This window comes from Acipenser ruthenus, chromosome 1 (assembly GCF_902713425.1).
Source record: "Acipenser ruthenus chromosome 1, fAciRut3.2 maternal haplotype, whole genome shotgun sequence".
NCBI classification, from domain to species: Eukaryota; Metazoa; Chordata; class Actinopteri; order Acipenseriformes; family Acipenseridae; genus Acipenser; species Acipenser ruthenus.
Window position 1 is genome coordinate 87,878,485 of NC_081189.1, and position 16,605 is coordinate 87,895,089.

At 35.6% G+C, this 16,605-nt stretch overlaps 1 protein-coding gene across 1 annotated transcript; it reads left to right on the forward strand.

The window, feature by feature from the left end:
- Nucleotides 1–11,535, forward strand: plrg1 (pleiotropic regulator 1). Its single transcript, XM_034034763.3, has 15 exons — nucleotides 1–149; nucleotides 1,530–1,636; nucleotides 1,967–2,103; nucleotides 2,527–2,580; nucleotides 5,007–5,100; nucleotides 5,367–5,457; nucleotides 5,835–5,936; nucleotides 6,065–6,157; nucleotides 7,300–7,449; nucleotides 7,531–7,632; nucleotides 8,116–8,218; nucleotides 10,083–10,191; nucleotides 10,371–10,510; nucleotides 10,598–10,791; nucleotides 11,349–11,535. The coding sequence occupies exons 1-15, from the start codon at nucleotides 141–143 to the stop codon at nucleotides 11,406–11,408; spliced, it is 1,545 nt and encodes a 514-aa protein (XP_033890654.1). The 5' UTR covers nucleotides 1–140; the 3' UTR covers nucleotides 11,409–11,535.
- Nucleotides 11,536–16,605: the final 5,070 nt, after the last annotated feature.

The window sequence follows — 16,605 nt, forward strand, 5'->3', positions numbered from 1 at the left end:
CCTAAAGTCTACCCCCTCCCCGGAACAGGAACTGTGAATCGCATGTTTCAGTTGCGCAGCCAAGACGTGGAGTGAATGTTTTGTGTTTAGACCTACATCTACCGACAAAGACAAGCTTATAAGTTCAAATTTCAGCAACCATGGTGGAGGTAATTAAATAGACACTAAGTTTCACCCTCATGTTATTTGCTAAATACAAGGATTACATTTTCAGTTTGTAATTAGGCTACATGCCTGTTTAGTTAGGCCATCGACGTGCGTTTGTGTCTGTTTTTTTCAATATGTTTTGATTTAAAAAGATGCTTGGAACAGGCTTCTACTAAAATGAATTACATATGTGCTTTTGAAGTGTTTGTTGTTTTAAGAAAGCGGTTGTTGTATCATTCGACTGGGTGTTTGTTAATGTGCTTCAGCCGCCTCTATTGTTTTATTTCTGTGTGATTGTTCATCACGATTGTGAAGTAGGGAACATTTTAAAATGTTTCCAAGATAATAAAAAAAAGACCTGCAGTGTCAATTGTAACGAAGTAGCAATGATCCCGTGGTTAGTAAGCAGGATGCTACTAAAAGTTAATACCAATTGAAACGAACTAAACAACTCAGGTAGTCCCCAGCTGCGTATTAAAATGTGTCTGAATTGCAACGAACCCAAAGTAACTGCTGTTGCCCTCTAGAGGATACTAAAACGCAATACTAAGTTAGTCTAGCAATTTCTGTGGACGAAAGGTATCGTACTAACTGGAACAAAATGTATTGACAACTTTTATGAAACTGAACTATTCATAACCAAAAAATATGTAAAATGATTAAAAACAAGTTTTAAAAAAATATCTAAATTAAAAACAATAATTAAGATGTTAGGTTTCTTTAAAAACCAAAAATATATATTGTTTGGAAGCACACTACAAAGAGCTTAACCCTGAGCTCCGTATTAAAGCTGGGGATCGATCAGCAAGTCCCCAACGTTGTTCCCCATCTTTTTTTCGTTGCAATTGGTACTAAATTATTACGCAGGTGTGGATGATCTGCATGTTCGTTGCAACTGACCCACAGTGTCTGTGGTTTAAAAGTGTATTCATATGCTTCTTTCACCAGCAAAATACAACTGCAGTTGTTACACAGAGGAAGTTTATACTTGGGCATTTTCTCAGTATGTTCAACGAAAATTAAACGCAAATGCTAGTTGCTGGTATTTTTTTGATGCTTAAATGTTTTTAAAATCAATTTTTTTGAACTTTGAGCCGCAGTGCAATTTAATACTTTTCTTAATTCTTAAGTCTCTGTATAACACTAAGGAACATCCTTTCTCCATAGCGTAAACCTAGAATGGCAAACGTTTTTTGCTATTTTACCGAGCACTGTACAGATCTAGCATTTCATTAGCTATCCCACTGGGGAGAACTCTTCAGTATTGTACTTTGAAATGTATTGGAGACATTTTTTACATTACACTAAAATCTTCAATAGAGAATTCACCAAATTGTGGTGTTTTAAAGTGACTGTTAAAACTGATTTAATTTTGTTTTTAGGACGTACAGAAGCACTCTGTGCACACACTGGTGTTCAGGTCACTCAAGAGAACTCATGACATGTTTGTGGCTGACCATGCTAAGGCTGTTGCTATAGATGAAGAGAGGTATGTTTTTCAGACCACTTTTTTTGTTTGTTTTTTAGAATTTAAAACTACTTGCTTTTAAAAATGTTAACTTAGGGTTGCAGGATGTATTTCTTGACAACTTTAATACTTCAGATTTACTAAGAGGGTAAAATGTCGTTTGAAGTTTGCACAGTAGCAGAAACTTTGTAAATCTGGCTTTAAAATCTAAGTTTTAAGGTGCATTCTATTTTGTGCTAATGTATTTTATATTTTAAATGTTACCACTAGGGTAACGATTTTCATGACAATATTTATAAGGTGGCATTCATTTTGTGCCATGATAATCAAGGATGCTTTTGTTTTTACCAGCCACAAACTAAAGATGGCAGCCAAAATTCGTGCTGATTATAGCGCAGTGCTCCATATGCCTGTTCTTAAAGAGGGTAAAGAGAAGATCCTGCACCAGACAGGTGACCAGTATGGACAGTGTTTCTCTGCAAACCCTGGTATGTATCATTTCGGCATACAATTTAGAAATTGTAGATGGTTTCGTTCATTTCTAGTTTTTACTGACCATTGCAAAAAAAAAAAAGTTATGCAGAGAATAAGGCTTACCAACTTAATTTGGTAATAAATCCATAATGATAGATGAATGTTTGCAGCTGGACATATGTGAGCAATTCTAAGAGTGTTATTTAAAAACAAATTGGTTTAGTTTGTTTTCCCTCAAGAGTTGAGTTTTTGAAACCAAACAATTGTCAGGGTAGTTGCTGTCTTGTCTCGCAGTTACTTAAATGCTCAGTTTCTTACATTTTACTTCAGATTGCTAAGAAAATGTGTTAAGACATAGCCTAACATTGGTGCTCCATCAGTGTTGACTTTGCATACAGTAGATAACGAGGATTCATTTAATTGCGTGTTTTGTTTAGGTCAAGACTCTGATTATGTCATAACTGGGACCCACCCATATCCATCTGGACCAGGTACATATTTGCGTATTTGCTTCTTTTTAATAGTAGGATTGAGAGAGACCTGTAGCTGATTTTTTTCTTGTTTCTTTGCCAAGTGTGCTGCTCCTATGTTTTCTGCTCCACTAAAATATTTTAAGCTCAAACACCTATTGCATTCACATTTGTTTGGAGCACATGTTGCTGAATTTTACACCCCTCCCTAAACTAAGAATATTTAAGTGATGGATTACAGCACTTGCAGCACTAAGAAAAAAAAAATCCTTCTAATTGTACAGTTTATCTGTGTTGTATGGGGTAAAGTAATGCACAGCTACGTAGGGTTATACCTAGTCCTGGCACCATGAACTGCACCATGTTTTGTGGGGGCTTGTTTATGATGTCACAGAACCCCTCTGAAATGCAGCCCATATATTCTATATACAGTGCCTTGCAAAAGTATTCAGACCCCTGACCAATTCTCTCATATTACTCGATTACAAATGGTACATTGAAGTTTCGTTCTGTTTGATATTTTATTTTAAAACACTGAAACTCAAAATCAATTATTGTAAGGTGACATTGGTTTTATGTTGAAATATTTAAGAAAAATAAAAAACTGAAATATCTTGCTTGCATAAGTATTCAACCCCTGTGCTGTGGAAGCTCCCAGTTTACACAGATGAAAGAAATTGCCCTAACGAGGACACAATTACCTTACCATTGGCCTCCACCTGTGAACCATTAAAGTTGCTGTCACATTTTTTGGATAAAAACCCCACTGTTGAAGGATCATTGGTCAGGCTGTGAATCTGGAGGATAATGAAGACCAAAGAGCATTCTACAGAAGTTAGAGATAAAGTAATACAAATGCATAGATTAGGGAAAGGGTACAAAATAATATCCAAGTGTTTGGATATCCCGGTGAGCACAGTTGGATCAATAATCAGGAAGTGGAAGCTGCATCACACCACCCAGGCACTGCCAAGAAAAGGCCGTCCCTCAAAACTCAGCGCTCAAACAAAAAGGAGACTTGTGAGAGAAGCCACAGAGAGGCCAACAATCACTTTGAAGGAGCTACAGAGTGCAGTGGCTGGGAGTGGAGTAATGGTGCACCAGTCAACCATATCAAGAGCCAAGATGGAGCTTTTTGCCCAAAACTTAAAGCGCTATGTGTAGCTCAAACCTAACACTGCCCATGCCTCAAGACCCACCATCCCTACAGTGAAGTATGGTGGTGGCAGCATCATGCTGTGGGGATGCTTCTCATCAACAGGGACTGGGCATCTTGTTAAAATTGAAGGAAGAATGGATGGAGCAAAATACAGGGAAATACTGCAAGGAAACCTGCTTCAGTCCGCTAAAAAACTGAAGCTGGGAGGAAATTCACCTTTCAGCAGGACAATGATCCCAAGCACAAGGCCAAAGCAACATTGGAGTGGCTCAAGAACAAAAAGGTGAATGTCCTACAGTGGCCCAGTCAAAGTCCTGATCTCAATCCCATTGAGAATCTGTGGCAGTATTTGAAAATTGCAGTCCACAAGCGTCGTCCAACCAACCTGAACAACCTGGAGCAAATCTGCCAAGAAGAATGGGCCAAAATCACTCCGACACTGTGTGCAAAGCTGGTACATACTTACCCCAAAAGACTTAAAGCTGTTATTGCAGCGAAAGGTGGCTCTACCAAATATTAATGTGTGGGGGTTGAATACTTATGCAAGCAAGATATTTCAGTTTTTTATTTTTCTTAAAAATATTTCCCAACAAAACCAATGTCACCTTACAATAATTGATTTTGAGTTTGTGTTTTAAAATTAAAATATCAAACAGAATGAAATTTCAATGTACCATTTGGAATTCAGTAATATGAGAGAATTGGTCAGGGGTCTGAATAATTTTGCAAGGCACTGTATGGTCATGTGTATGCAACACAAATATTGTACATACATATAAAAGCAGGTGGCAGAAATAAGCAATTCACAACTATTAACAGATAAACAAAATATAAAGACAAGACACATTATTTAAATGAAAAAAAAAAAGTAAGTGTCTTGAGTAAAGCTGCAACCTTGGCTTTTGTTTTGCATTAAACTTGTCCATTACTACTACTGTCCACTCGCAGCAGAAACATAGAAGGTGGTCACTCAGGAGCGGACATTCCAAATGTAAAATACATTACATAAATACTGAAGCATCATCGCAGAAATAATTAACACTAAAAAGCTCTTGTATCGTAAATTTAAAGATTATTAAGTATGGCAGTAGAACAGGCCCTGGTTTTACCCAACAATGAGTCCAGTTTACTTGTCTTGTGTTATTTTTCCTAGTTTTGACTGGAGGTTTTAGATCTGCAATGTTGAATTTTAAAGTTATGCCCAATATACTAGATAAAATAAATCAATACTTGGTTTTATGTTTGTTACTGTCACTATTTCACTGTGCTTTGCATTTTTATCTTTCAGGCATTGCACTGACTGCTGATACACAGATGCAGAAAATGCCCAGTGACACTGGTGTTCAGTCCATGGCACTGGCACTCCCCCCTTCACAGGCCAGGTAAAAACTCAAGTCATGTTCAACCTAAACATAATTCTAGCTTCATCTATTATGCTAAGATTGCGAATATATGGACAGTATATATGAACTGTATTTTAAATGGTTACACACTGTGGTGTTTGAGATGCTGAGCATCAATCATGTTCTTTCAGAAATGCACTTTTAAAAGCAGTTTTCCCAATAAAGCCTGACCACTTGTAAAAACAGTCCTCTAAACACAAGTTTCTTTCGACACTTCGGAAACATTTTTTTTTATTTTTTTTTAGGCAAGATGCCAGTCGTACAGCAGCTAGTATGGCCGATATTCACAGACATGCTGGCAGTGCAGAAAGGTCACAGCCACCTGGTCATGCCTTGGTAAGTGTTCCCTACAGTACACAACCCTCTGCTGCACACAGCACTGTGACAAAGGCAGGTATTCAAATGTTGGACAAATAAAACATGCTCCGGGTATTCTTAAAATGGATGAATACCTTATCCAAGTTTGGATGGCTTTATATAGGCTGAGTAACTTTATACCATCCATTTGAGGTGGTGTAAATTTAACCTGCAAGAACCTTCGCTATCTGCTTATACAATTTACTGTCAACTCAGACTTTACTTAAAATTAACCAAATTTATGAAAACAAGGGAGCTTATACAGTACTGTACTTATACAAACATTGATTTAGGTTTTACAGTGAATTTAATCTTTAAGTTGTGGCCTTTTGTTTGTATTTTTTTGTATTCTTTAGTCTTACCTGGAGGCAGGGGGCACAAAGAATTCTTCATTGATGGCTAAGAAAGCACCAACAATGCCCAAACCCCAGTGGCACCCACCTTGGAAACTGTACAGGGTGAGCTTTTGTAGAACTTTGTTTGTGATACACACACAAACCGTGTTAATCTTTCTGGCTTTTGAGTGTATTGTCCCACGGCTTTAAATTATGCAGATTTCAATCCTGTAAATTCTTTGCTCCTGCAGGTTATCAGTGGTCACTTAGGATGGGTGAGATCTATAGCTGTAGAACCCGGGAATCAATGGTTTGTCACCGGATCTGGTGACAGAACTATTAAGGTAAATGTAAATTATTTTTTTGTGCAGGCTGAAAAATGTAAATTCTATATATAATGAATTCAATTTTATATATAGTGAATATTGAGGTCCATTGATTTGAAAGTTGTCTTTATGGAATTAATGATTAAATGACCCTATAGAAAGTCACTTTCACAATTTAGAGACAGACAGACATGTTAAGAACATCCTATTAATTAGTTTGAAACTAATATATATAAATAAAATAAATAAATACATTTATTTATAATCTGGGGTGGCAATAGAAACTGAAACAAGCAAGCTGTTTGTATCTTGGATGAATACAAGGACAGTTGGAGCCTTGTCACATATTCTAAGTCACTGTGCTGCCTCACAGAAATTAAAGTATCGGTAGCCATCTTGCTTACAGTTAAACATGTACAGCTGTAACTATGAAACTGAGTGACCAATTACCTGCAAAAAACCCCAAAGTAGTAAGTAGACATGCCGGTTTGGATGAAGAACAATTAAATGAACCAGAAGATCACAAAACAGAAAAATAGCAAAAAATAAATAAATCGCTGTCTTTATACTTACTCACCCCAACTTTGTCACTTCAAATGTATTTTTATCGGGTTGTGAACGCTAAAGAAAAGCAGACACTTATGTACATTATCCACCCTCTCTGACACAGACCTTGAACAAATTCCTCACGTCTGTTCTGCTCAAACTGTGTGTCTGCACTGAGTGACAGGAAAAAAAAAACAAATAACTCGGTGCCGTCTCAACTCCGCCCCTGGTGTATTTTTTCAATGGCAATGTGCACAATATCATATATAGCACACAAAATGAAGATGTGCTTTTGTTTACATGTTTTAATTAAATTAATTTACTGTAGTCCAAAGTTATACATGTGACTACTTTATTGGTGTATATATATATATATATATATATATATATATATATATATATTTTTTTTTTTTCTTCAAATCCACTGTTTTACCTGGATTATAAATGCAATAAGGCCCTTCTTGTGTCGAATATACAGACCTCTCTGGGGTTGGAGGCGCTTGACTTTGTCTCGTGCCTCCCAACGCCCCGAGGTGTCAGTATATTCAACGTATACAGACGACCTGTTGGGCCTTATTGCATACACATATATAATGTGGTTTTTGTCTTTGCAGATCTGGGACCTGGCGAGTGGTAAACTGAAGTTGTCTCTAACTGGGCACATTAGCACAGTCAGAGGAGTTGCGATCAGTTCACGTAGCCCATACCTTTTCTCCTGTGGAGAGGATAAGCAAGTCAAATGTTGGGATCTGGAATACAACAAGGTATTGCATCTAGAGATACTTTTTTGTCAATGTGTACTTGCAGTATAATGAAAGTTAATTTATTGTATATTTTTTTGTTAGGTCATCAGACATTATCATGGTCATCTAAGTGCTGTATATGGTATAGACCTGCATCCTACAATAGATGTTCTGGTGACATGTAGCAGAGATTCAACTGCTAGGGTGAGTGGAATTTACCCATTGGTTTTGCATTTTTATGATTTTACATAATTTTATTTTTTTTGCTTTGAAAAAGGTATTCTTTACTGTTATGTTAACATTAAGTTGTTAAAAATATTTAAGAAGTTGAAAAGTCAAGATAAGAGAATGTGTTCATAGAGTAAGATTAACCTACTCCTGCTTATGTAACCTTTTGTACTTGCATTACTGTAGTTGGAGCAAATACTTGTCCAGGTGCCGTAGAAGAATAAATACTATGAGGAAACTTTCTCTTTCATGGAAACAAAACATCAAATATGTGAATAGTATTGAAGCATGGAAAACCCATGTTTGTCACAGCAAATATATTTGTAAACTAATGTAGTTTATGCCTGAATTTTTCAAAGATTGAAATAAGTTGTAACCCTCTACCTGACCATGGAAGAAATTGCCAGCTACAATATGGAAGGTGATTTTGAATTCTAAAGATGTGTGTTTTTATTTAAGGTGTGGGACATCAGATCAAAAGCCAATGTGCACACTTTGTCAGGGCACACCAACGCTGTAGCAACAGTGAAATGCCAATCGGCAGAACCACAAATTATTACAGGTAAGAAAAATGTCTCAAGTAGGGATGGGAATTTTAAACGTTTAAACTAAAGAAGTGGTAAAACATTTAATAATATGCTAGACGTATAACCGGTAACGTGACAAATGTCCCCAAACGCATATTTTTTCTGCATTAATTTTAGTAATTTATCATTGGTAGTCTGTCGTGTATCAGACTACTCTAGTGCCACTGTAAGGACGGATATTATAAAAAGGAAGGGGTTTGGCAATTGCCTAAAAGTAGCTTTTCTAATTGGTGCAACAGAAAGATTGACACTGGGGCAGGTTTTATTCTCGGTCGATCTGGCGCTTCATTGGTGCACTGTGTGTCTGTTTATGTCTGTAGTAGGCGTGGTATGGTATCAATTCCACGGCGGGGTAATAACGTTAATGACCAGCGTTTTTTCAGAATTTGTTCTACATTTAAAATGGCATCTCCTAAACAAAGGAAGACACGTTTGGAAGTATTTTGAGGAACTGGACGAGAAAACCATCTTATGCCAAACAAAATTGCCGTACCACAAAAACACAAGTAAAACGCTTCACAGTTTGAAATGAAAACATTCAGAATTATTGTAGTTTTGAAATCGATGTAAGATTATCCCAAAAGTTGCAATTACCACAGACTCTTGGACCCCATTCCCCAATCTTCCCATAGGTGGAAGGCTTTTTTCACTTGAAATTGTTCTGTAAGCTTTTGGACTGAACGTGCGTTTTGTTTAGTATAATTTTTATTTGTATGTTGGAACTACTGCACTAAAGTAAAGGACACAGTGCTCTTTAAAATTCCCAGATATTGTGCTATTTTATCCCTGGTAATTACCTTTTCCAGAAGTGAATGTATTTCCAACGTTTTTTCAATTGTAAGCACAACTCGCTTTTGCTTTCTTGTAGCCATTTTGCATTAGTGCTGAACAGTGGGTGATGTTGGTCTCTAAGTTGTGTTTTTTTTTTTTTTTTTAAAGCCATATAATTGAGCAAAGTTACTTTAAAAAAAAAAAAAAAAAAAAACCTACAAAGAAACATAATAGGTTCCTGTTTTATTTATATATATATATATATATATATATATATATATATATATATATATATATATATATATATATATATATATATATATATATATATAAAAAACTATTTTTATATATATATAGTTATATCTTCACTAGCAACTTTAATTACAACCATAAATTAAATATATTTCGGTAACGCTTTATTGCGTGGCATAAATTAATATTAATTAGATATGCAATTGCATATTAAATTAATGTTAAATTAATATTTAATAAATATGCCATAGCTGGTTTCTTGCTAAATGTCGATTTGAAAATGTAATTGCATATCATGTCAATTTATTATGTTTTGTTACCCTTGAAAATATGTAATTTCCTATTTACATGTTTTTAATTAAATAGTTAATCTGACTTAAATGTTAATGGAAAGTAACAAGGAATAATTGAACGTAAATTTAATATGCAATTGCATATCTATTAATTTATGCCACGCAATACAAAGCTTTATCAACATTTCAATATATACTTTGTATGTTTTTTTTTTTTTTTTTTTTTTTTTTACTTAAGTCTTTGCGATGTTAAAACATTATTTGCTTATTTAGGGTTTATTTGCTTAGAACATGCTAAGCAGGGCTGTCAGTATCAGCACGTAATATAAAGAGTGTGTATGTAGATATGGTTTAAACACTGACATTGCAAAGCATTTTAAACATTCATAAAAATTTACCAGAAGCATATCCCTACTTCTAAGGAAGTCAGTTTAGATTAAATCTTCATTTTGTAGAATATCCAGCCGCTGTTGCTACTATCTGGACTTCCAATCATTGCTGCCTGCATTCATTTTTTTTGCAGGAAGCCATGATACTACCATAAGGTTATGGGATCTGGTAGCTGGAAAGACAAGAGTAACATTGACAAACCACAAGAAATCTGTGAGAGCTGTGGTTTTACATCCAAGGCAGTAAGTATTCACAACTTATGCTGGCTTTCAAACTTTGTAAATGAGTTACTGTGGAAAACAATTCACCAAGTGCTAGCTAAGGATTTACTATACACATTCACTTTAATTAGTTTTGCAAGGTAGCCTACTGAACAATGCATCAAGTCTGGTAACTTTATAAACTGTTTTATCTCCAATAGGTATACTTTTGCTTCCGGCTCTCCGGATAACATCAAACAATGGAGATTCCCTGATGGAAATTTTATCCAGAACCTCTCTGGTCACAATGCAATAATCAACACACTCGCTGTGAATTCGGATGGAGTACTGGTATCCGGAGGTATGTTTTGTTGTTTTTATTATTTTAAGTAAGTGTTCTGCTCTGCTCTATGGGTAAGCCCTATAAAATAGCATTCTTTTTCTTTAGCTGATAATGGGACTATCCACATGTGGGATTGGAGAACAGGCTATAACTTCCAGAGAATCCATGCAGCGGTACAGCCTGGCTCCCTGGATAGTGAATCAGGAATCTTTGCCTGCATGTTTGATCATTCAGAGAGCAGGCTGATCACGGCAGAGGCTGACAAAACCATCAAAGTCTACAGAGAAGATGACACAGCGGTAAGCATACTATCTGTTTTAGTAAGAATCTTGCCTAACAAGTAGGTTTTGGTATACATTGTATGAGTTGCTAACATTTTATATTTGTATCTGCTGAGTGGGATGGATTCTGGTGCATAAAGTAAAAATGAGGCTTTTGCGATTGACTGGCTTCACATTAAATATTTGACCCTGTCCTTCAGCTGTAGTATTAAATTGGTAATACTTGGGGTACCATTTTACTTGGATTTCTTGCTTTATCAAATAATCTTGTACCAAGCTTTTGAAAAGAGGCTATTTTGATTGATTTATTTTATTTAGATTTTTAGAAATACCAATATATTTAGTTAACAAGGGGGTCCACATACCTGCTCAAGTTAATGTTTTCTGGTAGGTCAGAGCTTAAACAACAAAGTTTTGCTTGTCTTTTAATTTAACCTAGGTGGTTCTCCAGTGCATGACCTAGCTATCCTATTTTGTTGGCCTTTCAGGTTAAGATTACTGCTCATCAGGATAATGAAAACAGAATGCAGTGGTGATGGCTTGTTTTGAATTAATTTCCATGATTTTCCTTTCAGACTGAAGAATCTCACCCGGTCAACTGGAAGCCAGAGATCATTAAAAGGAAGAGATTTTAAAGGATTAGGAATATCAGCCTGTGCTCATTTCAGCAGTTTTAAGTTGTTTGCAGATGCACTCTGGAGCAGTCCATGCTTTTCTAGCTGTTTCTGTTGTACTTTTCCAAATAAACATTTCTATACTTTTTTTTTTTTTTTTTTTTTAAACACATCAATGCTTTTCTTTTTATGGTTTGGGAACATCACACTATGGCCAGTAAATGCAGGTGCTATATAAATGCCTAAACTAGAGACCAAAATCTTAATTGATAGCCTTTAAAAAAATAAATAAATACACACACACAATTATTAGAATTTAAAACTGAATTTTAAGACATAGCACGGTTCATATTAAACACACATGGGGAAAGAACAAGAACATCTGGTAATGATTACCTGTACTGCTAGACTATTACATTGTTATTGTGCTATGTGTTTAATTATATATTTATATATCTATATCTTTTGGTTTTTAGCATCTGAATTTGTAAAAGTATATTATAGGCTTATTACAGTACATACACTAATATAAAACCCATCTGCAGTCTGTGGTATAGGAGTCCAGCCCGACTAGCTTACCATTTAAAACGGCAAGAAACGGAGTAGTTTTGAATAACGACAGCTCTTTCACCGCTCTCATCTGCTATCAGCAGCCACTCCTCTGCACCATAGGGACTGGCTTCAGTGTAAACATAATCTCCATTGGGATCATACTGTCTCACCTAGCTTTGGCATATATCTTTTGTGCTATAAATCACTGGGACCCTTTCCATGGCAGGTCTCTGTTGCCAAGGTAAACGGTTATTTTATGGACCCAAATTCAGTTACAATGAGTCTGCCCACTGATGATGTGCAAGAGAAACTAGGTTGGAAACCAAATGATATGAAAAATAGTGAATTCTGGCCCACTCCTGTATTTTGGATGGAGGGAGTGCCTCCTAAAATTACCCTCTGTGAACAACATGAAATGTATCAAGAGAACAATTATAGAAGTTATAGAGCCAGGAACATTGTTCATACAACAGAACTAACTTTGAACAGAGCAGTTGAACGTAATCCTTTTCTAATGTGTGGATGTGATAAGGGCCAAGGTGAATTACTCCTGACCAGGTTCAAACCCTGCCCAGCCTGCAGTCACTTAGTCAGACACTGTTGAATTCTGTTTGTATGTAATAATCCTGAAGGGATGTCATTTTCACACTTGAATGTAGACCCACAGGATGTAAAGAGAATTGATTGTGTGGGTTGTGACAGTGGTCATCTAGTGACATGGGCTCATTTGGGTAAGCTAGAATGTGAGGAGGGTGTTCCTGCCAAACATGTACACGTGTCTTACGGGTATCAAGTGAGAACCCTAGCAGTCCACACCTGCGATGTGAAGAATTGGATGAAAAGGCCTGTTGTGGTGTTTGCAGAACCAGTCCGAGCTGAGCCTGGCGCAGAATTCGAATCCTGCTGGGAACGGGCTGATTTGTTAGACATGAATTGGATGGTCTAAACGAACATGTATCGATTAAAATAATATGATATACTCTTAGTTAGTAATCATAGTAATACTGTATGTACTCTGTTTCAAATAGACCTGCATATTCGGTAGAAAATGTGAAGTAGCTGTTATGTACAGTCTGAAAAAGCATACAGAGAAAGGTCGGGCTGACTAGCTTTTGGCAGGCCCTCATCAGAAGTAGGCAACTCTGATTTAGGTGCCAGAACTTGGTCGTTAACTTTCTGGAGAAAGATGCTGAGCTGAGTAAAAAAGGAAAAACATACTCTGAAATAAATATAAACATGTTCTGTTAGAGTAGATGTTTAACGTAGAAAAATCTTGTAATGGAAAAACTGACTTTGAAAATGAGTGTAGAGGGTAACCAGTTAAAGAGGAGACTCACAGTCAAGTCTCTTATTTAAAGGAAGGAGTGAGTCCGATTTAAAGACGGTCTCTGATTTAAAAGCAAGTATTCTAAAGTGATGAAAACAATACTTGAATCAACAATTTAAAGTCTTAAAACTGCTGCTATATTTCTGAGAGCTAAACAAATGTATAGTTTAAATGAATGGGCAGTCATGGTATCTTATTTGGAAAAAGTATTAAGACTTGATCTAAAAGGAACCCCTGAGTTGGAAGTAAATCTTCTATTTAGATTACAATAATACAGCTATTAGAATGTTGTATTTAAAAGAAGCAAGTCAATAAAATAAAAAATAGTATCAAGTGTAACTCTAACAGTAAACTTACTAAAGGAATACAAACTAATGTTGTAACCTTGTTCTCACCTGCTTGTGGTACAGGCAGTGTTGAAGATGATTCATTGGTGTTGGCAGATGAAGCAGGGATTTTTTGTGATGATCAGCGATTTAACTGCCAAGATCCTCTCTGTAATGAGCTATCTCGTTAATATTAACAAATGGAAATACTTTTCGGATAACGGAAGATAGGAGTTTATCTTAACAATAATAATGTTCTGTATATAACATAAATTAATTAGAAACTGGCAGGAAGAGATGGGAATGGAAAGCGTAGGACGTGTTAATACGTTATTAGATATTGGTTTGAAATAATGAGTATTGGAAAATGCTTACGATAGTGTTTCATATTAATCAACCCTAAAATTGGGAAAAAGCAAAGGTATATATCATTAACTCAAAGATAGGAACTGTAATTGGGACTCCTGATGTATTCAATGGAGGGAAAATCCTATATAATCCCAGAGCAAGACCCCATTCCACACCATTGCTCTTGATCTTGCGAACTGACGTGGTCCATGCTTTGAGGGTTTCCGAAAAACTGACTGCTGTTCAGAAGTCTCTGCCTTTTGAAGGCAGTTCTTATTTTTCATATATCCTACACTACTCTTCCATACACTAGAAGGTAAGCATATATTTGAATTTAATATCTCTTTGTATTGGATGCATTGCTATGGTATAATATTTATATTTTAGCTGTAGAGAGTGATATATTGAACGTTTTAGAACGTAGCTGTGGGTGTTCTAGCTTGTTGCATGGCTAGCCTAAGGGTTAAGCATATACTTAACCATATCTGTATTACTATATTGAAGTATTAACGCTGTTAAATCAGTAAAAGCACCAGATCTCCCGTACTGCTTATTACTTAGGATTTACGGTGGTCTGCGCAACCAACCAATCCAATTTTTAAAAAGCATTTAATAAACCGAAGGGGCACTATTACTGCCCTGATTCGTTAAAACTTCAAATTATATGAGTCTGTGATTTTCTTGAATATTAAAAAGTTGTCTGGACATATAGCCCGCCCAGTGCATGAACAAAACCACTTACAGGAGTTCTGAACATCTGTCCTCCTGAACGTCTCCCCTGAGTTTAAGAGTGTGCTCAGAGCATATAGGCTTATATAAATAAATGAGTATGTGCAGATTCTGACAATACACTGCAACAAACAAATTATATCTTTTTTAAAAAATTAGGATGTTCTAGAATGTAACAGTTTAAAAAAAAAAAAAAAAAAGAAATCCTATTGAGGAAATTTTACAAAAACAAAAAAAGGGTATTCATTTATGTTTCAGTGTGAGTTTAATTCTGATTTTGATCGCTGGGTGTATTTCAACAGCAGTCTGTCACACCTGCACTGGACATGCAAATAATTGAGAATGCATGCATGGTAGGAAAGACCCATGTGCAATAAATACATGAAATACTACATTCAGTGTGTTGTGCAATCATACACTTTGAGCACGCTGACATTACTATGTGGGCATGATAGCTAATTGTGTGTTCATGGAACATGTTAGTTTTGACTTGCATGAAGTACTTTCTGATTTCCATGTTAAGCAGTTGCCTTAGTCCTTTTTTTTAAATGTACCTATTGTTTTCACGTGAAATCATTTTAGCATTGGATTTTTTTTCTGTTTGTTTTTACACATACATCATTTTATTTTAGGTGACCTATACTTACGCATCGTTGATATTTCCCGACATCCCTCCTTCAATGTCCATCCATATAGGTAAACCATCTTTAATTAGTCTGTCCAATAAACAAAACAAAACAAAAAAAACAAAAACATTTTCACCACAGCTTGTTGGTCCCACTGGTAGGACAATATGACACGAGAAGACATTCTGTAGATGTGTCAAAACCAAATTATATTCCGACAGAATCAATGTAAGGAGGGAAAAACAGTAACTGGCAGGATATTTTTTAACAATGCACCTGTCTCGGCGGTGCGTCTGTAAACCTCTTAATTGTAAAAAATAAAATAAAGTTCAGTATTCGTAAACTTACATAGACATGTGACGCAGTGCAGTGGTTTATTTATGCTATTACGGTATAATGTGATGGTAATGTTACGTCCGAATTGAGAATCCTTAATGCCAAAAATTAAAGACTATTTTACACACAACAACTATTCATTTTCTTGAGTTCTCAGTATCAAGAACCGTGGAAGCAAATTCTCAAACCTTTAACACCCGCGTCAACATTATTTATTACTATTTTTTTTTTATAAGTATTAATAAAACTAAATTTACACCAGATTAATTTCTCAGATCTATAATAGCTTTCCAATGTCACATCGCTCTCCCTAGGCTGTCTTTGTTAACACAAATCTTTATGTTTAACATCTAAGACATATAAATGAAAACTAATCTTTTGTAGAGTTACAGTACGGTACATCACCGAATCGCGTTTTTAACTCACCTGTTTACTCACCTGTCAACAAAAATGTGAATTTCCTTTTAAAGACGGAATGTACAAAACCACCAGTAGATGGCACTGGAGAGCTTCCCTTTTTATGTCTGGGACAAACGTGCCCTTTTTTTTTTATTACAAAGAATAAAAAAAAATCAATAATGCATTTGAGAATATCTATACAAGTCTTCAATTTTGCTATCTTAAAAAAAAGAATCTAATAGTAAAGCGTATGGTTATCTTTTGAAATTAATTTTGTTATTTGAATTGCATTTCATGAAAATGTAAACTGCACGTAATTCAACACAGACAATTTGATTGCACTGTATTTCCAGTTTAATTTCAAATTATCGGCAGTTCTCTATTATAGACCTAATATTTCTTTAAAATATATAGTCCTTGTTAATGTTACAACGCATTTATCGTATTGTATGTTGGTTTATTTTTAACATCTAAATTCCATTTGAGTAAATTACAGTTTCACTCAATATATGTTCAAGTGGTTTGAACTGCGTTCCCCGTTAGTAGATGGGATGTAGCCGACTTTGTTGACGCAA